The following is a 22274-nucleotide window of genomic DNA, read 5'->3' on the forward strand; positions in this document are numbered from 1 at the left end:
CCTTTATGGCTTTAAGCACTTTTTTCCCCTCTGGAATGTATTCTAAACCCCCATCTTCCTAATCTTCCCCATCTTCCTAAACTAATCAGGATTAGTTTAATCTTCATTAGATAAATCAGGGTCATTGTTTTGAAGGTGATTGTCTCCATAAGCTTCCACACCCCGAGTGACTTTTGAGGTGTGTGGTACTCCTACCCACATACCTGTGAACTAAAAATGTCACCTGTCATGTCAGTAAACAAAGGATGTTGCAGCCATCAAGCCATCACATCTGCCCCAGCGGTGCACCCTGGGGAGACTCAGGGTGCACAGGATACTGGCCCCAGAGGGCTGAGGTGCATATCAAAGGAATGACTTCAGTGAACCCACACTCTTGCATCTTCCCATACATAGAAAAGAACTACATTCCTTCACTCGAGATGTCTGGTTTTCTTTAATTAATAGTCATCTTTTGATGTTCCGACTACCTGGTCTTTGTTGCAAAAACCCCTGTATATCCTGGGGCTGCCTCTCCAGAGCACTCCCTCAGAGCTGTCTGAGACGCTGTGTCCCGGCCTTAGGTCCTCAGATTTGTCCACTGAATAAAACATAACCTCTCAACTTTTAGGTCGTGCATTATTTTCAGTCGACATATCCAGTATCCGCAGATCTCCATACTTTGAATTCTCATGAGAATTTAAAAGAAAATGTTTTCCTTGGGCTCGGTCAGTGCTGACACATGCAGCATGCACTGCTACACCTGAGCCATTTGTCCAAAAGTAGAAATACCTCCGTGCTGCTCAGTAAATACATGCTCTTCCATCCCCAGCCGCTCCCCGGGGATCCTCTGCCCCCATATCCTCACTATCAACTGGAGCACCTGCCTGGCCCGGGCTGCTGGTCAGTTTTTCTGACTAAGAGAAGCAGCAATTTCACATGATTCAGCATAATTTTCATCGTTCTTTACAGAGTGGACTTTACGTATTTGGCATAGATCTAGGTGCATTATGTGCATAATCTAATCCTCAGAATATTCCTCTGGAGTTGATATTATTATACCCATTTTACAGATGAAGAAAGGAATACTCCAAGTGGTTGGTCACATGGTTAAGGAGCAGCCTGGCCCTACCTGGGTCTCTTTCATCTATACAACATTGCCTCGACTCTCTTCTACTTTGTAGCTTTCAGTTTCTATGGGATGGAAAACCAGATAGCCAAACTTAATAATATGGTGTTTAAAATAACAAGACAGCCATCACTTGGATTTGATGTCTGTTTTCTAAAGACCTTCGTTCAGGGCACAGTATTTGGTGATGCTATCCCTGAGGACTCAGTGGTGCATATTTCTTTCACATAAAAAAAGTGGATTTTAATTTGCATAAGAAATACACAAATACGTTCTTGGCATAGAAGCTCCAGCCATGACAAAAGTTCACAGGGTAAGGTTGCTCCTGTACCTTGTGCTTTCCAAACTGCCTTCAGGGCTTTGGGGAGCTTGGAGGCATTTGGGACCTGGGCTTCTGAGAGCTGGAGCGGTTGCTGAGTTAGTGAGTGCTGCATGAGGGGGTTACTGACAGGTGAACTGGTTGAAATAAGTCAGCTGTGAAAACTTTGCCGGGGGCTGCAGTTCTCATGTATAACTTCATAGTAGACACTGAGTGCTTGCTATGCGCCAGGCTCGTTCTAGGGCCTTTCTGGGAACCCTGTGATTCAGATACTTCGTTCCCAATTTACAGTTGAGAAACTGAGGCCCACAGCACTTAACTAACTTGCCAATGTCACCCTGCTGCAAGTAGCAGACCTGAGATTTGAACTCTAGCATCTGACCTCAGAGTCTATACTTACCCACGTGCTGTCACTGCCTCTTTCCTGGTAGCAGGAAAGACGTATGATAAACCTCCTCCTTTCAAAGAGACAACGTATAGAGCTGGGGTGTTTTATAGAACTCATTAAATTCTCCAAACTACCTTATGAGGTAGATCCTGTTATCACCCCATTTTGTAGATGAAGAAACAGAGGCCCAGAGGGTAAGAAAATTACCCAAGGTCACACAGCCAGCTTGTGGCAGGATGGTGCCAGCAGTGGGCCTCTTCTCCTAATTACAGCAGACGAGAAGCCTTTGGGTCCTTGGAGCAAGCAGACTATATAATTTCCTCACCTTCCACACTCATAGACTATAGGGCTGTTCTTTTCTTTTTTAATTATGTCCTTTTCCTTTCAGAAAGTAGCCTTTTGGTTTCTGCTGCCTTGATTACCAGTAGGTATGTTGGAATAATACCAAGGCACTGATTTCATTCTTTCTCCTCTGCTCCCCAGTTCTTTCCCTTCTGTCTTTCTTATTCTTTACCCTCTTCAGCTGTCTGCCTGTGATTTCTCCAGTGACCTGTGAGGAAGGCTGGGGGCTCTGATCCTTTGTGTGGCCTTGGTTCTCCCTGGCCACCAGGAGACATCTGATCTCACTGGACACCCCTCTTCCAGCCGTGGCCCTCTCTAGCTTCCAGCCTGTGCCAAAACAGCAGCTGGGGGATTAGATACATACTTGGGTCTCTTACCAGTTGATAACCTAGCTTTTTTAGTTTGCCTTTGAGACTTAAATTCTCTATAGAACAAAATGTATTTTTCTTTTCTTTGTCATTAACAGACTCTGAACTTAATATCAATTAAGACCTCCCTGTTGAGGTTAATTTAACTATTTAAAAAAAATTATCAGCACACTATAACATAATTTTTCTTTAAACATTGAAGAAAAAAGGAATAAAATTGAGTACAAACCATTACCATTTTTCCATGTTTATTTATGTTTTCTTTGCCTATATTTACATATTTTAAAACATTTGCAGTCATGATATATGACTCGTCTTCTGCTTTGCATTTTTAATTTGGCTAATGGGATAATATTTCACCTGTACTCATGGTGACATTCTTGTTTATGGTTTAAACCTATCATGTCTTGAATGTTGCAAATCAAGTCTTGTTTAGATAAATATCTCTTGAAGGATGAATTTATTGGCTGGCCTGCAGACTGATTATTTTCCCCCTAATTCCTAATCCTTTCTAAATAGAGCTGAATTGAAGAGCGTTTGGCTCTTCAATTCAGTGGCCTCTGTATGGAAGTTTGGAAAGTACCTGCAACTCCACTGTATGGAAGTTTGGAAAGTACCTGCAACTCCTAGCTGAGCTTCTCTGCCAGGCCCTGACACTGTCTGAAAATAGCAGCAATTCCAAGCACCCTGGTTATGGTTATTCACACTAGGCAGAGAGAGGGATCCCTTGGTGAAATTCTCACCTTGGGGCTCAATTTGTGTGGTGGCAAAAAGGATTCCTTCATAAACTACCATCATTACTGAGTAGATCTCTGAAACTTGCTATACTGGTTATGCAGACATCCTGTGAACGGTTAAACTACTCATCATTTAGATAGAGACTTGGACATTGAAGGAGTAGGTCGGGGTGAAAAGCACCCACCCCAGAGTCAGATAGACCAGGGCTTGAATCTAGGTCTGTTTCTAGCTCTGTCTCTAGCTGTGGGACTCTGGCCAGTCAGTTACAGCCTTTAGGCCTCAGTGTCTATCTTTAAAATGGGGATGATAACTCTGCCCGCTCTTGGGGAGAATCAAACATGATGGGGTCTGTAAAGCTTTTAGCCAGTGACTGGTACATACCAGGATCTTGCCTTGAATGTAAGGGAAAACTTTGAAAAGAGTAATAGTGGGAGAGAAGACAAGGCATTTTTCTTGTCTGATTTTGACTGGTCTATGCATATTATCAGGCAGAAATTCAGGAAAGAAGAGAGGAAGCAGTTTCTGGAAATTACTGCCCACTGGAAAATTTCCCCTGTTCTTGACCGGCTTTGCTTGCCCTATAATTGACTCCTCCCATCCTTTGGATGCCCATGAAGGGAAGAATAGTTGGACAGAATGCTGACAACTGTAGGGGAAACCATCTTTTGCGGCGTTTTGGAGTTATGAGTAATCACAAGGAGGAGAAATATATTCATTAGAACTTAATTGGATTATAGCTCTTTTACAGCCAAATTAAAGCATGTGTTTATGTGCTCACGGTGGTGTTCTGTTAGAGTTTTCTCATCACAGGAAACCAAAAATGTTCCCAAGGGTTAGTTTACTGAGATTTACTCCCTGGTATAGATTGCAGAGTAGACTAGAGACAAGGACGTATGTGCGTGTGTATGTGTGTGTTGGTCTCACACACCCACCCTCAATGGGTATGAATGATCAAAACTTGAGTCTACTCTTAAAGCATCACTCGTAGCAAACAAAGGGGTTGTTTACTATTGTTTCTAAGAAATAAGGGCAAGATACAGGAATACATGAGAAACAACACAAGCCCATAGAAACAAGTTTTAGTAATGATTTTAATACATTTTCATAATCTCTCTGGCAGCATTTCATCATCTGATGTTCCTAACAGAGGTCATCATTTTGATTAATTAATTTTCTCAGGTGACTATTTAAACTTCTGTTTCTGAAAAGCTCATTCTTATAAGTGAATGCTGTTAGTGTTATCTTTGTTTTCATACCTTTTTTGTTGTTGTTATTTTTCCCTCTTTTCTGTTTATAGTTTTGAAGTTTAGTAAATGATGGCAGAATATAAATCTCAACTGGCAAATTATTGTGTATTCCCTAAACTCTTTATCTGAAAGAAAATTATTGTCCTGAATTCTTAGTATTAGTTAAAGGGAAAATGATGAGACTGTACTTAAATCTGTCTTACAGAGGGTAATGTGCCTTTTTTGTCACGTGGGAAAAGATACTGCTGATCCATTTCAGCACTTTTTTTGTAATGATAAGAGTCTTATTTAGATCAAAACTTGTGTTTGGATATGCATTTGTGCATCTTCACAGATAGTCATGAAAGGCAAAGAAAATATTTCTTTTTGAAAAGGATGGTATGCTCCATCAATATGTCTTCAGAAACCCCATACATTTGCAAGGGTTGTGAAGGGGAGAAAATTAGATTGTAGGGGGCAAAACCCCCTTACTATTTTATATGTAAAACACAGATATGCGTATAGTACATAAACATGTATATCTGCAGTATTATAGTTTCATGGGAGGGTGATTAGGAAAAAAATATCAAAAAAAAAGGCTTCTGGGTGGAGCAATAATGAAAAAAAGTTGAAACACTGGATACATCCTTAGCTATTAGCACTTAAAAGCAGCAGTGTTGAAAACAGAATTAATTCTCCTCCTCTCGGATGTCATCTGAGATGATAAATGTTGGTGTTAGCTCACATGATAAATAGTGATTTTTTAATTGTTTCATTGGCTCTGGGGAATTTGTTGTGGTTAGTCCTGGGGACAGTGCTTTAAAAATCAATGGGAATGGGTCAGGAGTCGGTCATAACATCTGGCCTTGCCAGGAAATACCCAAGAGAAACTTGACCATTCACTTCAGTCTTTTATCCTTAAGACTTGTCACCCTACAAAACATGAAAAGAACATGTGTGTCTGTGCATGGCGGTGGGGTAGGCACCCAAGAAGCTTAAATTCAATTTGCTTTAGTGGACAGCCTAGGCACCCCCTACAAATTTGGATTTTTTTTTAAAAAAGTTAACATTAGAAGTCTAATTTAACTGATGGGTGTGACCAACATTTGAAATTTAAAGCTATCTGGCTAGAGTTAAGGTCTTGTATGGTCTGAATGGCCCACCTAGAAAATTAATCCTTTCTCATCCCTGATTCTATGTGGGATAGACTTGATACTACATGGGTATCCAGAATTTAGGGCTAATTCGTTAAGCATGTATAAGTTATTAAAATACAGGTCTCTTGAGACATACATTTTATGACATATTTAGCAAAGTGAGTTAAATTCAGTTTCCTTTTGGTTTGAGAAGGGGAGAAAGATATGGCTTCTATGTTATATTGCTAATGACGTGTTGGAAACAAAGCTCTGTAGTAGGTCTGCTTTCCTTTGCATAGATTCTCTGTCGCCCTCCCTAAATTCCTGCGTGGTGAAAAGTGTCGGCAGATGGTGCCACACCTGGGTTTTTCTTGGGAAAGACCCTCCCTTCTCCAGGGCCCCAGGGCCTCATTTGTGAACTGAAGGAAATCAATTAGGTGTTTTCCAAACAGTTTTTCTGATATGATAGTTCTATGATCACTCATATGATTGATTCCATTTTAATTCTTTTTAAAAATTAATTAATTAGTTTTTGGCTGTGTTGGGTCTTCGTTGCTACAAGCGGGCTTTCTCTAGTTATGGTGAGCAGAGGCTACTCTTTGTTGTGGTGCGTGGGCTTCTCATTGCGGTGGCTTCTCTTGTTGTGGGGCACGGGCTCTAGGCATGCAAGGTTCAGTAGTTGTGGCTTGCGGGCTCTAGAGCGCAGGCTCAGTAGTTGTGGCTCACAGGCTTAGCTGCTCCGTGGCATGTGGGATCTTCCCGGACCAGGGCTCGAACCCATGTCCCCTGCATTGGCAGGCGGATTCTTAACCACTGCGCAACCAGGGAAGCCCCCCATTTTAATTCTTGACCTTCTTTTTTTTCCTCAGCAAATGCTGATGTTTTAAAGGCAATGGTAGCAGATAACAACCTGTGTGATCCTGAAAGGTGAGTGCTTTTCCCCTGATTTTATGGGGCTTTCGTTTTCAGTTATCCGCTAGAGCAGGTTTCTGTACTTTGGCACTATTGACATTTGGGCCAGGGAATTCTTTGCTGTGAGGAACTGTCCTGTGCATTGTAGGACATTTAACAGCATTCCTGGCCTCCACTTACTGGATGCCATTGTCCCTTTCTCCTGCTGTGTGACATCCCAGAACCAACGCCTCCACACATTGTCAATGTACCCTGGAGGCGAAGTCGCCCCTGGCTGAGAACAGCTGCGTTTACGAGAGGGAAGAGTAGCCCTGGAGCTGGGGACCTGGGTGAGTCTTACCTCCACCACTTCTGGATCCCCTCTTCTCGGGCAAGTTAACCGACCACCCTGAGCTCAAGTTCCATCATCTATAAACTGGAGATAACCACTGTACCAACTTAATTGGAATATTATGAGGAATACCGAATACCTCAGGCATCGAAAGACCTCTATGAACAATGATGATTAAACGAAAAACCAGGCTGGTTTGGGGGCACCTGCTAAGTTCTGTTCTTGTATTACCAGTTTTAGGTTACGGTGGTTGAGTATCATAGTCCTTCCTGATTAATTACAGGTAACTGTATTTCTATGTAAGTTTCCATGCTTCATGGAGCATTTATTGAGTGCCTGCTGTGTGCTGGGCCTGATGCTGGAGCCGGGCCTTCACAGATCCTTGCCATGGAGGACGAAGTCTAGTGGGGAGTGGAGACAAGAAGCAGGGGCTGCTTGTAGGCAGAGAAAGTCCAGGACAAAAGGCCCGGGAGAGTGAAAGTGTGGGATGCCTCCGGTAAGGTTCAGTCTGGGGTGGCCCGAGTTCATGCTATGGACAGAAGCAAGAAAGGCCAGGAAGGCAAGTTGGGTTTGAGTGACATGGCAAGGAGTTTGGACCTCTTCCTGCTTACTCTGTGGGTGGTACACCCAGCGCGTCTTAGCTATTTCATACGTGTTTGTCAAACTGGCCACGTTAGATCTGCCTCTTAGCGAGGTGACTTAGTGCCAGAAGGCCGGTGAAAGGAGCTCTGGTGGTGTAGTTTATAGAGACATACGAGCTGTGGTTTCTGCCACACTCCAGCCCTGACCACAGACTCCTTGTGTTAGGACCATGTCACCTCATCGAATCTTTGCCTCAGTCATCTTAGGGCATCCTATAGTCCCTGTCATTGGGTTTTGTGTGCAGCGTGTACTAGATAAACGTTTGCTGAATGAATGTTAAACTTTTTTGTCTACTTTTGAAGTGGGCAAGTGGGCTGCTTACCAGCAGCATAAAGGCTGGCTTATGCTGTCATGAGACTTCTATATGCCTTTTGGGCTCTCAGCCCAGTCTCAGGAGTCAGGCTCTGCTGTTATGTGCTGCCCTGCCCACCTCACCTACACCAGGTCAGAGGGCTGATTCCTGGTTGGGCTGGCCCTGTCCTGTCTTATTTCCTCCTTTCCTAGTGGACCAGAGCCTTGACACGTGCCTTTTGAAAGCAGCCAGCACCTGACCTATGTATACTTCTGCTTTTTATATTTTGGATGGTACGGCTGGGTTTCTTCCAGGTTATCAGAGTGATCTCCCCTGTTTCTGAAGCACTGTAGCATGATGGTTAAGATCATGGTTTCTAGATTTAGTCTTTCTAGATTTGGATCTCAGCTGTCGCTTACTAGCTGTGTGACCTTGGGTAAGTTACTTAACTGCTCTGAGGCTCAGTGTCCTAGTTTCTAAAATGAGGAAACTAATAATACCTACCTCAAGGTTTTGTAAAGATCAGTGGAATTAATATATATCAAGTGCATAGACTGCTAAGTGTTAGCTATTTTTGTTATTACTATGATCAACATCTGTCTTGAGCATCACTTTTGATGTCTTGACCTAAAAGCGTTCTTCCTTTGACACAATAGTCAGATTGGATCAAATATTCTATCTTAAGTCATCCGATAATTTGATTGGAATTTAAGTTTTTCTCTACTCCAGGGCACATATATTCGGGGCATCTCTTAGCTTAGAGATCTAGGAGGAACTTGGGTATGTGTGAGAAATTAGTTTACTTGAAATTAGACTGCATGCAAAGGGAGATCAGCCATTTGGAAAGAGACCTAATACTTGAAAGACAAACAGTGCATCATCATTAGAAGCAGTGGTTTATTTCTGGCCAGTTAATTCCATACTGGAAGTGATAACTCACTTTGTTACTGTTTAAAACGAACTGTCATCGTATAGTCGTAAGAGCTGAGTACCTGCTGCCTGAGATCAGTTCACAAAGCCCATCTGTATAATTGGAAGAGGCATTTTTTTTCTTTTGATTTAAACCTGCTTCTTATATCGCAGGGGGAGAGAATGCCTTAGCTGGTATTTCTTTTAATAACCAGTTCGACCGTTTCCTTTTTTTTTTTTCCCACCTTAGCCCGGCGACCCCTAGCACTCCTGGGAGCCCGCCTGTGAGCCCCGGGCCCTTGTCGCCAGGTGGCACCCCAGGGAAGCACATCTGCGGCCACCATCTGCACACAGTGGGTGGTGCTGTCGAGCGGGACGTGTGTCATCGATGTAGGCACAAGCGATGGCACTTCATAAAACCCATCAACAAGGCCAAAGAGGGCCGCTCAAGGCGCCAAGGAGAAGTTACTGTCCTCTCTGTGGGCAGGTGAGTCCTGGGGGTGCTTTGGGTTTGTGTAACACAGTAGCTGCGCTGTGTGGATTTGTACACCCGTTAAATGTAGAGTGTATTCTCCTGAGCCTGGCTCAGGTCCTATCTCTGGGCTTCTTTGATGTTTTCTGGTCTGAGTCCTATATTTTTCCAACAGCAGAAGAATTCTAAGAGGTGGCTATTGCAAGATCAGGTGTGACTTGTATTAATTAAGGTAACAAATTAATTACTTGCTGTATTAGGGTTCTACAGAGAAGCAGACTCAATAAGATATATATACACAGAGACATACATGTAAGAGGAGATTTATTATGGGAATTAGCTCACACGATTGTGGAGGCCAAGGAGACAGGAAAGCTGGTGGTAATTCAGTCCAAGTCCAAAGGCCTGAGAACCAGGGGAGCCGGTGGTGTTAGTCCTGGTCCCAGTCTGAAGGCCTAGAAACCAGGAATGCTCATGTCTTATGGCAAAAGAAGAGGGATGTGTCAGCTCAAGTAAAAAGAGCAAATTCAGTCTCCCTTTGCCTTTTAGTTCTGTTCAGGCCCTCAAGGGATTGGATGATGCCCATTCTCATTGGTGAGGGTGATCTTTACTCAATCTACCAATTCAAAGGCTAATCTCTTCTGCAAACGTCCTCACAGACACACCCAGAAATAATGTTTTACCAACTCTCTGGGCAGTCCTTAGCCTGGTCAAGTTGACTCATAAAATTAACCATCACACTTGCTCTAATAGATAAAACCAAATCTCAACTGTTAGAGAATGTAAATTTGTATTTCACGTGTGGAAATCGAAAGATCAGCCCTGGGTCCTTTCCATCTTGTGCCTCTGCTGGATTTGCTAGCAGGAGAAAGTACACAGAGCATTGTTCACAAGAGGTTTTTCAGGAGATGGGCCTGAAGTGGCACATTTCAGTCTTGCTCACCTTCCTCTGTCTGGAACTCAATCACTTGGCCACACCTAATGGCCAGGGAGGTAGGTAACGACGGCCAGGAAGAAGGGAAGAGATGGAGCCTGGTCCACTGCTCTCCAGCCTCTGCCGTGTAAGATCCACGTGGACCCCTGGGACTGCTCGCTTTTACTTCACCTCCTCCTTTCCCAGTCCTAAAGTTCCATTTACCTGTGACCCATATGTGATGTGGAGATCTTGCAGTTCAAGTGATAAACAATTTGACGATACTGTATGCAGAGCATTTTTGGTTGATTTTGAGCCTCCTGCAGGAACTGCAAGGCTAATGCTGCACGTGGAAAGGCAGTAGAGAGTAATGGTCGAGAGCATGCCTGCTGGCACCAGACTGGGGAAGCCCTGAGCAAAAGCTGACAGTGTTGCCTACATGATCCTTCTCTCCTTACTGATGAACTCTGAGAAGAGTAGCCTGGACTCACTGAATCACCCTCATTTGACTCCTGACACCACTACTTACAAACTGTTACTTCTCTCTGTGTCCCAGTTTTCCCCTCTATAAAATGGGGATGACAGTAGCACTCACCTTATCGGGTTGCTGTGAACACTAAGTAAGGTGACTCAGGTATAGGTCTTAGACCAGTTTTTGGTGCTTATTATATACTCAAGAATTGTTGGCTCTTATTATTACTGTTATTTGAATTCCATTGAGTTTCATCATGTGTTGCACAAGCAACAAGGAGAAGACTCCTTGGCTCTTCGCCACTTATAACAAAACAGTGCAACTCATGACCACACTGTTTTATTCAGAGCAGAGTCATGGGAACTTATGAATGTGGAATGCGGTGAGAACCTGTAACTTGTTTGGACAAAGTGTATTTTGTTTGCTTTAAAAAAAAATCTGCTGAAACTTTCAACTCAGATTCAGCATGGCTTTTTTAAACGCCCCCCAATCCAACTCTCCGTCTTGGAGATAGAATAAATACTATGACTGCTGAGTGATTACAGGCTGCTTTTCAGCAAGTGTTGCTTAAAGAGAGTCTTAAAGTTTGACCGAATAGGTTTGTGGTGACAACTTTTTTCCTGATCCTCCGTTCACTCCTTCAGAGTCTCTCCTTCCTCCTTCTGGTGGGTGAGCTCATTTTGGACAAAGAAGGAGAATTTATTTTAGATGGTTTTGAGGGAAATGAAGACCAAGACTAGAGAGAAACTGCTGTGAGAGATTTTAGGGTTTTGATGGTGATGGACGAGAAAAGCAGTCCAACTGAGTACATTTCTTTAACTTCTCTCTTAATTCTTAAGGAAAATCTCTTCCTTAAATTCCTTAACCCTTAATGAAAACCCAGATTTGCTTCAAAAACAGAAACAGAAAAACCCAGACAAAACTCATGCAGACACAAAAACTCTGCCACCTGACTGATGCTGATTAATGTGTGTCTGGGGCCCTGTGTATAGAGGTAGACCCTCTGCTGGGTGAAATTTGAGAAGACAGTTCCCTAGTGAACGTCAGATTTGCAGACTGGTCAGGCTTTTATTCAGTCTTCTGTTGTTAAAACAGCTGATGTTTAAGCCCAGGTCCTTGTTAGAAACCACAGCTCTGAGGCTGTTTCATATTTGAGTACCCGTGTTTCTTAGTGCCTTTCCCATGCTCTGTAAACTGTGCGGCAGTCTGTGATGTGTTGAGTGAACATCAGCTGGGAGGTTTGGCAGGACGGCTCCTCCTGTTGAATATGGTGGTTTTCTTTTCTTTTTTTTTTTTTTTTTGCGGTACGCGGGCCTCTCACTGTTGGGGCCTCGGATGTGCAGGCTCAGCGGCCATGGCTCACGGGCCCAGCCGCTCCGCGGCATGTGGGATCTTCCCGGACCCGGGCACGAACCCGTGTCCTCTGCATCGGCAGGCGGACTCTCAACCACTGCGCCACCAGGGAAGCCCTTCTTTTCCTTTTAAAAAAGTTTTTATTGAAGTATAGTTGATTTACAATGTCGTGTTAAGTTCCGGTGTACAGCACAGTGATTCAGCTATAAATATATTAATATAATGTGTATATATTAATATATATATATTCTTTTTCAGATTCTTTTCTCTTATAGGTTGTTACAAAATATTGAGTATAGTTCCCTGTGCTGTATAGTAGGTTCTTGTTGATTATCTATTTTATATATAGTCATGTGTGTATGTGAATATGGTGATTTTCATCGCTGTCCTAACTTTTGGCTGAGTTTGTTTGGGATCCTCCAGGTGGATGATTTTTACTTCATTCATGATTCTTGTTCAGTGGAAAAGCAAAACCCGTCACATTTCCTCTTTCCCCCGCTCAGGTTTAGAGTTACGAAAGTGGAACACAAGTCAAATCAGAAGGAGCGGAGAAGTTTAATGTCAGTTAGTGGGACCGACAGCGTCAATGGGGAGGTGTCTATGACACCCCTGAAGAGAGAGCGAAGTGGCACAGAGTAGCAGGTAAGTGGAAGTTGTGGCGACATTGGGGGTGGGTGGTACATGGCAGGGAGAAGGTGCCCAGAGCCTCCCTGGAGTCTGTGGTAATACGGGAGTGACTTGGCAGGGAAATGAGAAGTACTTTCCTGGAGCTGGTAAGGCTGTAGGGGACGGAACACCATTACTTGTCTGCCCAGAGTTTTTGTGAAGAGCCCATCAACACAGGTGCCTCCAGGGACCTGGCCTGTATGATAATGAGTGGGGAGGATTACTTAGGAGGCAATGTGGAGTGGTGGGGACTGGAGCAAACTAGAAATCACATAACCCATCTGTTAGGGTTTGCATTACCACAAGGCAGGAAGCACTTAGTGTGGCTAGATCTTAGGCAAAAAAAGGTGGAAATCTAGACTTTTTTTTTTTTTTTTTTTTTTTTTGCGGCACGCGGGCCTCTCACTGTTGTGGCCTCTCCCGTTGAGGAGCACAGGCTCCGGATGCGCAGGCTCAGCGGCCATGGCTCACGGGCCGAGCTGCTCCACAGCATGTGGGATCTTCCCGGACTGGGGCATGAACCTGCGTCCCCTGCATTGACAGGCAGCCTCTCAACCACTGCGCCACCAGGGAAGCCCCCACAGGTGAAATCAACAGGTTTTTAAATGTTGGCGGCTTGTTAAAAATCCTTTAAACGACCACGCAGGCCAAATGAAATATAATCTTGTCGCCATTTCTAGGTAAACCGTGATTTGAAAAAGCCTTGAGCAAGCAAAGCAACGCTCTTTTCCTTTGAGTTGGAAACCAGTTTTCTTTGATGTGTCACATTCTAAAATACCCCCAGTAGAAGTATTACTCTTTCCACCAAATATTTTGAAGCAATTTAAAAGCAAACGTGAATGCTTCTTGGCTTGGCAGTTTTAACTTTGGGAGATATTACTTAAAAAAAAAAAGCTGTGATAATTTGTTATTGGCTTAGCCTTCATCTTCTTTGCTCTCTGTTCTGGCTTGAGTCCCATTCATCCCTTTCATGTTACTTATTATATGTAAAAGGATGAGTGTGAGGACTCAGGAGTGACCAGCTCCAAAGTCTCCAATGGAACAGTCAGAGCCTGAATGTTAAGGCAGAAGAGGTTCCACTTCCAAAGGGAGGGGGAGGCGGGGTAAGGGGGAGGGGACTAGCCAGGTCCTAGAAGGTACAGGGAAACGGCAAGGTTGAACCTGAACCTCAGAATCAGGCTGCCTGGTTCAGGTCCCCATTCCCCACTCACTAGCCCTGGGACCTGGACAAGGTGCTTGGGCTTTTTTATGCCTCACTTTCCTCACTGGGAAATAAAAATGATGCTGCCTGCCTTGAGGGATGGCAATGAGATATCAGGGAAATAACATGGGAAGCCCAGGGCCTGGCAGATAGGAAATGCCCAGTCAGTGCTACTAATTATTTTAAGTGGCCAGTTTGGCGGAGAAGGGGCTTTTGAGTGAAGCTTCTGATAACCTGCCCGGGCTCAGAGGGGTTGAGGATGATCCAGAAGTCATCTGGGGGCTTCCCTAGTGGCGCAGTGGTTGAGAGTCTGCCTGCCAATGCAGGGGACGTGGGTTCGTGCCCCGGTCTGGGAAGATCCCACATGCCGCGGAGCGGCTGGGCCCGTGAGCCATGGCCACTGAGCCTGCGCGTCCGGAGCCTGTGCTCCGCAACGGGAGAGGCCACAACAGTGAGAGGCTCGCGTACCACAAAAACAACAAAACAAAACAAAACAAAAGAGTTGTGCTCCTGAATTCTGTAAGACGTAGGGGCTCTGATAGATTTCCAGCACTGGTTCTTGCCATTTCGCCCTTGGGAAGATCTGGCCGCTTCCCCTGAGTTGAGGAACCCAACAGAGGCTTTCTTTAAAGAAGAGACATGGAGCAGAAAAGTCTGTCTTTGGCTTCTCAGCCAGTTACTGGTGTCTTGGGAAGGGAACCAAGAGGAATTTAGGAAAACGAAGAGGATGATGAAGATCATAAAAGCAGCTAATGTCAATTCAGTATTCTAGTCTTCTGGGTGTTGTACTGAGATGTATCTCACATGTCACCATTATAAACATCTCCTAATGGGATGGATACTATTACCCCAGCTTTATAGATGAGGAAACCAGTGCACGGAAAGGGTAAATTACATGTTATGGATCACATAACTGGAAAGAGGAGCTGATTTGAACTGAGGTCTGTGACTGTAAGACCAGCTGCACTCTTCTGCCATCCTGGGGTGCTCATGAAGGGGCAGCCCTAGATCCATGAATGAGGAACATCTCCACCAATGATCTGGAACCTGGTGGTCTAATATGGTAGCCACTAGTCACCTGTGGCTACTTAAATTTAAATTAATTAAAATTAAAAGCTTCATTCTGCAATCGCACTAGTCACATTTCAAGTGTTCAGTAGCCGTAGATGACTAGGGTCTGCCAGATACTGTATCTGCGCAGATACAGACATTTTCCATCATTGCAGAAAGTGTTACCAACAGAGTAGATGGTACCTTAGATGTCAGAATTGGAATCCTGAGTGACTTTGGTAAATTAGAGAAACATTCTGATTGAAGTCGCGAGGACTTGGCTTCTGGGATGAGAAGTATGTAGCTATTCAAGTCTAAGGTGAGGAAGGCCCAGCCAGTCGAGCTGCAAAGAAAGAGAAAGCATGAGTTGTAATGACAGTTCTGCTTATGAGTCATCAACCTGGCTGTGTGTAGAGAGACAGAGCAGAGGTGGGTAAGAAGACACTGCTTGCCCTCGGGCAGGAAGCGCAAGATGATCCTGGGTTAGGCTCAGCCAGATTCCAGCCTTGCTAAAGTGCCGTGCCCGGAGGGAGGCACTCAAGGTCTGGGAAGGTTAAAAGAATTAGGATTGCTTAGGTAGTTTTCTTGGTCCAAATTCTGTCCGTATCTGGATTTGATCCAGTCATCTGAAAATCCTGACCACATCTAACTGGTTTACAACTTGATACTCTCTGCAAAGCACGCAATCTTCTTACCGCGATTTTGTGAAAGAGCATTGGATTTGATTAGAAGACCTGGGCTCTCATCAAAGCTTCGCAGCTTGGAAATTGTCCTTAACTGCCCTTACTCCAGGTTTCCTTGAACGTGAAATAGGATATTTAATCCATCGATTGAAGGTGAGTGCCAGGAGAGCATCTGGCATGTCATTGACTCAGTGGTGCTGTGCCGTCCAAAGGTGCAACGAGCACATGAGTGACCTTAGAAAGGGGATGTGTTTTCCGAGCCTTCAACATAATTGTAATTAATTTTGGAATTAAAAAAAATAATTTTTGTTATGGAAAATTTCAAACAGACTCAAAAGTAGAGAGAATAATGTCACAAATGCCGATGGACTAATTTAATTATAATACGTACTGCGTATTGAGTATCTACTATGTACCGGGCATGCTTTAGAAGGCATATTCCATGTATTAACTGTTTTAATCCTCACAACAGCAATAAGTAGGTGCCAGTTTAAGCAGAGAGAGTTGAGGCAACTTGTTTAGAGTTACCAGCAAGAATGTGGTAGAGTTTAGAGCCTAAGCCAGGCAGTCTGGCTCCTGGAGTCCCAGACTTCACCACTCAGCCGGGTCCAAGGAAAAACAGGTCCTGTGGTTAGAGCCTGCTGAGGTTGGGACCTGCTGAGTGACGATGTCTGATGAGCCCAACAGAGAATGGACTCTGAGAAAGGAGGGAAAGGATTATTCACTGACACTCAAAAATATGTATGTACTTATGAAAATTTTTCTTGCTTGGTTTCTTAATATTTTGCATCCTCCAAAAGAGTATGTTTGGGAGATTTAATGTGACTTGATTTTCCAACAAGAGAGATCCTGAAGTTTTTCCTTCTAGGCCCAGAAGATCTCTGGTTCTGAGCTGAATAGAAAGATCTGCACTGGGATGTAACACAATAAGACAGGAGTGTTATATACCTTTTGTACTGTCTAATACAGGTTTTAGAGTTGTGTTTTTTTCCTGAAAAATATTTTTGTTTAAATTTGGATTTTCGGCCAAGCTATTTTACTGGAATGCCTTGTTTTAATATAGAACTGATTCAAATATTCAAATGCAAATGCATATCTACTCATTGGTTAGGTTTCCTTCTTTAAAAAAAAAAAAAATTCAGTGGCTCATACCACCAACTTGACTTAGGATTTCTCTCTCTTTCTCCTTCTCTTTTGAAAAAACAAAATCTGCTGTTTGGCATTTCTTCCCCCCTTTATTATTTCCCCCCTGTTTCCTTTGCCTGAGTTCTTTTTTGTAGCTAGATCTGACTTGCACTCTGCCTGATTTATTTTGGCAATGCAGTTAAAATGGTTTCTTTTTTCCACAGAAAATGTGTTTTGATTTCTTCTTAGAAGAATAAGCTTTTGTTCTTCAAAGTTAAATAAATCAAATTGCTTTCAGCCTCCAAATGCCACTGCCTTGTCTTCATTATCATTGGGCTTTTGCTTTTTAAAAATGATGCCATCGTAAGCATTCTCTCGCACATGTTTCTGAAGTATCTACCCCCCTTTCCAGTTTATGGTAGCATCTTATTGAAAACGTTGATTTGGTAAAGTTTACAGAAAATATTTTTTTATCAAAACAGAAATTCATCATATTAGATATCTCTGTTTTAAATCGTTTTCTTGTTGAAGCTATTCTATTAATTCTTATTTCGGTCATTTAGTTTAGTGATTAAGAGCTGAGTTTTAAACTGCTTAGGTTTAATTTTAACTGTGCCACTAACTACCGGTTGTTTTCAGCAAGTTACTTAACCTCTCCAAGCCTCAGGTTCTTCATCTTTAAAGTGGTGTAGGGTGTAGTGGTGGGTGTAAATGACATAACACATGTGTACAGTTCTTAAATCAGGCTTTAGCACAGAGTTAGTATTCACTAACTCACGATTCACTATTATCAACAATTTCCATCCCATTCTCAGGGGTCCTAGTTAGTTATTAACCCATTCCTCAAGCATCACTTTTAGATACTGTAACTCCCTTTTTACTTCTTAAGAACATTAGAGCTTTGGAGTCTGATGACATCTCAGAAATAGATATTTGGCAAGTCCCTTAGGAATTTGGGCCATTTTCTTGTGTGTGTTAAGAGGGCCTTAGAAATAACATGTCCCTCTTACTGGAAGTGGAATCAGAATTAGTAACAAGGCAATTGAAAAGCGTTGCAACTTAAGTTCTTTTTATTATACAGATCAGAGGAGGGGTTATATTAAGAGCTAGTGTGGACTGACTTTTCTTCACCTCACCGTGCTACTGCTGGGCTGGGGCTTTGCTCTGGGATAAAAGTCTCCTTTTTGCCAAGACTCATGGATCACACTCCCTCCCTCCTCAGGACCACTGCCGGGCACAAGGTCAGCTCTCCAGATCTTTGGGGCCTTTTCATTTCCTCCTCTAACAGTGAGGAAAGGCAAGCTTTTCTCCTTTTTGCTTTTGAACTCTGGTGACAGGCAGTGCAGTGATGGTCCGGTGGTGGCCTCCCCTGATGATGTGTTGCTTTATTCGCAGTCCTCTGCATGGCTTATTCTTTTGTTAACTCTCCATGGAAGGAGAGGATGGTGAGAAACTTTAGGTATCACGAGTTAATTTTTCTCCATAGCTTATATTTTTTTCAGGGCAAAACACACACATATATATATATATATTTAAGAAAAAGGATCACAAATTTGATGGAAGCCCCTTAATGTGATTCATTGGCCTTCATAAACAGAAGCTGCACCTCAAATAGGCATGGATGGGACCACCTGGCTTGATTTAGAAATGGCTAAATACATTTCTAAAGAGTAAAAGCAGTACTTTGATACTTGTGGTGTTCTTACATGGAAGACCAGTCCCATTGAGTCCATCTTAAATATGGAAGTGGAGGGAAGTTAATGTCTGTCCTTGACCATTCACTGTCTGTGCAAAGCGTAGGCAGTAGAACCAGGCAGATGAGAAGAGCTGAGTGGGGGACAGAAATTTAAATGCAAACTGATGGATCATGGGTGATCATCTCATCTCATCTCTCCAGTTTACAGTGGAAGAGCCAGGCTCAGAAGGATGAAGTTTTCCCAGATCCCTGGGCTGGGGAGGGAGAGGGCTTGGGTGGGAAGAAATCCATACTTTGGGGCCGATATGCTCAGTGGCTTTGAAGTTCAAGGGAGCTTTGCTTCAACAAAGAAGAAAATCTGCATTCAGTTTAGCCCGGTAACTCACAGCAGTGATCATTTCAACATTATCAACCTTCCCCAGGCTTGGTCTCCTATGGGGACCACCTGATGTCTTTTGGCTGTTAGAGCTGCGCCTGGATCAGTCCAGGTTTGTGAGCTATTCTGTTTTCTAACAAGTCGACTAAGATTATAGACTTCGAGATCTCAGAGGAGCTGTGATGGTTAGTTCAGGTCAACTCAAGTACAATTAACGTCTTTTAAAAGTATTTGTTGAGCCCCTACTTTGTGCCAGGCCTTAGGGATGCAGCAGTGTGGAAAAGGGACAGACAAGGGCCATGCTTTCATGGAGCTTCTGTTCTAGTTTTTGTAGTAATTTTTCTCCCCATGCCCCCTTGGTCCCCTAGTTTTAGAGCAAGGAGGCCCTAGGACATTATGTATGTTGTTCAAGGTCATGCGGATGGTTTATTCCAGAGCCTGGACTTGGGCTTCCTGATAGTTCAGTCCCTTCACTGTCTCTGAGGTCCTGGATATTGCAAGTGTTTGAAATTGAATCATTTTTAAAATGGAAAAATAAGGCATGAACACGATACAATATTTAAGCACCATAAAAGGCTGCAGGATGAAAAAAAAATGTCTTCACCCTGTCTACGCCCCTTCTACCCACCACACACGTCATCTCTCAGTCCCCTTCCCAACAGGGGACCACGGTTGTCCGTGTCCTCTATATCCTTTCAGGATTATTCTATGCATATACCTACTTAAACAACATATATACGTGTCTACAGCCCCCTCCTTTGCCCTTCCATGAATGAGAGCTTAGATACTTGTCTGCACCTTGCTTTTTATTGAAATTGATGACTGATAAGGTCTGTGGACTATTTTTTATGCTCCCACATTGATTGAGCCATGAGGAGTGAAAATGCCGGACACGTTTAAAATGTTGTGTGTCCTGTTTGTTCTTTGTTGTTGGGAATAGCCCCGAAACATTCACAGACATAATCTGAGAGTTTTGGGTGGACCTAAAAACGTATTTTGCCGTCATCAACACTGATGTTCTAAGTTATTCTTCCACAGCCTTGTTCTGTGTACAGAAGAGACTGAAACATATTTGTGAGTATTCCCAGAATTTAGATAACATGAGGGCCCAGAGGGTTTTGTTTTGTTTTGTTTTGAATTGCCACCAAAGCTGTCTCCTCTCCTCAGTTATCTCCCTCCGCAGAGTCTGCTCCCGGGCACCTCCCTAGTGCTGACCAGAAGGTGACCCCTCAGGGAGCTTATCTGTCCTCCCCGGTGGCCCTGCCAGCGCTCTGACAAGGCTTAGGAAAGAGGGCTGCAACATCTGCATTTTTGCCACAGAAACTGCAGCACTGGAGGCTCACGGAGATTTCGGAGGACGAAAAGGCAGACCTAAGGGGCTCGAGGGAGGCAGAAAGCGAAATGCCTTTGGCGACATTTTGGCCCAGAACGAGATAGAAGAGGGAATTAACAGTTATAATCAGGATTTTAATTTTTCTTCATTTGTAACTCGAGACTTTGAATCTACTAACATTAAATAGCTAAGGAAATAGTAGTCCCTGTTTTCTGTAAGCTGTCTATTTTCTGCAAGGATGTACGATGCTATAGTAGCTCCACAGTATAGATTCTGGAACCAGACTCCTTGTACCCAAGTCCTGGCCGGGCACTTTTTAGCTGTGTAATCTTGGGCGAGTTCCTTAGCCTCTGATGCCTCAACTTCTCCATCTGTAAAGTGGGCTTAAAATAGCACCTACCTCATAGGGTTGTTGTTCTTTGGTGCGTAGCAAGTGCTAAATAGCCAAATACTTGATGTCATTATTATAATATTATGTCAGGTGAGACCTATTTAAACACTTAGCAAATAAAAGTGTGAAAAATTAATGGTTTTTGATATTTCTTAATTTTCCTGAGGCTCAGAGAGGCAGGTTAGACATAACCTATGAGATGCTGTAGTTTTGTTTGACACTCGGGTAGAGGCTTACTAAATGCAGGTAGCTGGACTCTTGCTCACAAGGCAATCAAGAGGCAACGTTTAACTTGTTTTGTTTTCCTTATTAGAAAGAGGTGGGACCATTCAGAGTCTTAAATTATTCTACCTGTAGCTAGAGTACATGTTGAATCAGAGGTTTATTGAGACTAAGAGGGAACTGCTGAATTGCATTTAAATCCTTCCCAGGAGAACCCTTGTGTTTCCAGATACAGAATAACTTTTGATGTCAATTACATTTTACTTGGAATAAAGTGCTCTGATTCTCACCATCCCAAGGGTTGGTAAATCGCAAACGTTCAGCTATTGTCACTTGGGAAGCCCATTATTGCTAAATATATGAACACATTTAAATTGTTGTGAAGCTATAACTCAGGAAAGAGCAACCTTCAGACTTCCCAGTAAGATCTAAATCTCATGTGAGAAAATTCAAAACTACAAGGCGTGCAGTTTCCCATTGGCGTTATTCAGGAAAGAGCAGAGAAGGACAGGCCGCAGAAGACCTCATGGCTCGGTGGATATCTCCGTGTGATTGGTGTGGCGGCGACTGTGGCTTCCAGGTGGGACTGCCTGGGCTGGAATCACTGCTTTCTTATTATTAATTGCGTGGCCTTGGGCAAGCTATTGAACCTGCAAGCCTTAGTGTCTACTTATGAAAATGAGAATCGTCATTGACTCATGGAGTCATTGAAAAAATTGAGTTACTGAATCTGGAGCGCTTAGCACTGCAGTGCCTGGTGCATAGAAAGCACTCCGTAAATGTCAGCCACTATTGTTATTAATCAGATAGCCTTCCTTCCTTAATCCCCTGTCCTTTGAGGTCTTAGTGTTCGCTGTCCATTAATCTGTTTAGGCTTCTAGTTTCTTAAGACATGGTTCTCATTTTTAAAGGGACCAGATCCTTTTTTCTAGAGAATCCTTTTTTAACAAGGCACATATGCATCCTAATCAAAGCTCTGTTGTGGCTCCTGTGGAACCTTAACACCACAATGGAATTCTAGCTTTATCTAATTAGAATTGTGTAAAAAGCAATAAACTCTAGAGAAAAAGATGACCTTTTCTTTCCAGAGAAATTTTTTCTGAGGTTCTTAATTTCTCTCCATCAGTCTTGTTATTATGGTGGATGTGGTCACACTTGGGATTTCTGAATCGTCTTTTCAATGTAAGGAAGTTTTGCTTCATTTCTCCCAGCTTGAGCACTCACTTGTGTAAGACAGTAATCACCAAATTTCCCCACCCTATCCCACTCAGAAAAGATAGATCAGTCTTGTTAAATATGGTGGGGTCCCCTGGTGATGCGACCTGAGAACAACAGGTGGGTGGAGTGTTTTCTCTCCCTCTGGTCCGCGCTGCTAGCCTTCCCTTAGCATTCATGCCAGCCTGCTCCTAGTTTCTGACTGCTGTGTGCCTGTAGAGGAGGCACCTTTTAATATTAATGTGTTGTGGTAAAGAAATACTATTTTAAAGTATGTGTTTGTTTATCAATACGGTCATATTCACAGCTGTAGAATGAAATGAGAAGAAATTTAACATTGTCAAATGCACCATGACGCAGTCCCAGAAATAAGGCTGCAGTTGGAAATTTACAAGCTG

The 22274-nt window shown here is 43.2% G+C and overlaps 1 protein-coding gene across 1 annotated transcript in view; it reads left to right on the forward strand.

The window, feature by feature from the left end:
* RELL1 (RELT like 1) overlaps positions 1 to 12557 on the forward strand; it is a 46136-nt gene extending 33579 nt beyond the window's left edge. Inside the window, exons 4-6 of the mRNA XM_065878174.1 lie at positions 6492 to 6549; positions 8959 to 9195; positions 12422 to 12557. Of these exons, the coding sequence (XP_065734246.1) occupies positions 6492 to 6549; positions 8959 to 9195; positions 12422 to 12557 (431 nt within the window). The remainder of the gene's footprint in view (positions 1 to 6491; positions 6550 to 8958; positions 9196 to 12421) is intronic.
* Positions 12558 to 22274: the final 9717 nt, after the last annotated feature.

The sequence above is a fragment of the Phocoena phocoena genome, chromosome 5, assembly GCF_963924675.1.
Source record: "Phocoena phocoena chromosome 5, mPhoPho1.1, whole genome shotgun sequence".
Lineage (NCBI taxonomy): Eukaryota > Metazoa > Chordata > Mammalia > Artiodactyla > Phocoenidae > Phocoena > Phocoena phocoena.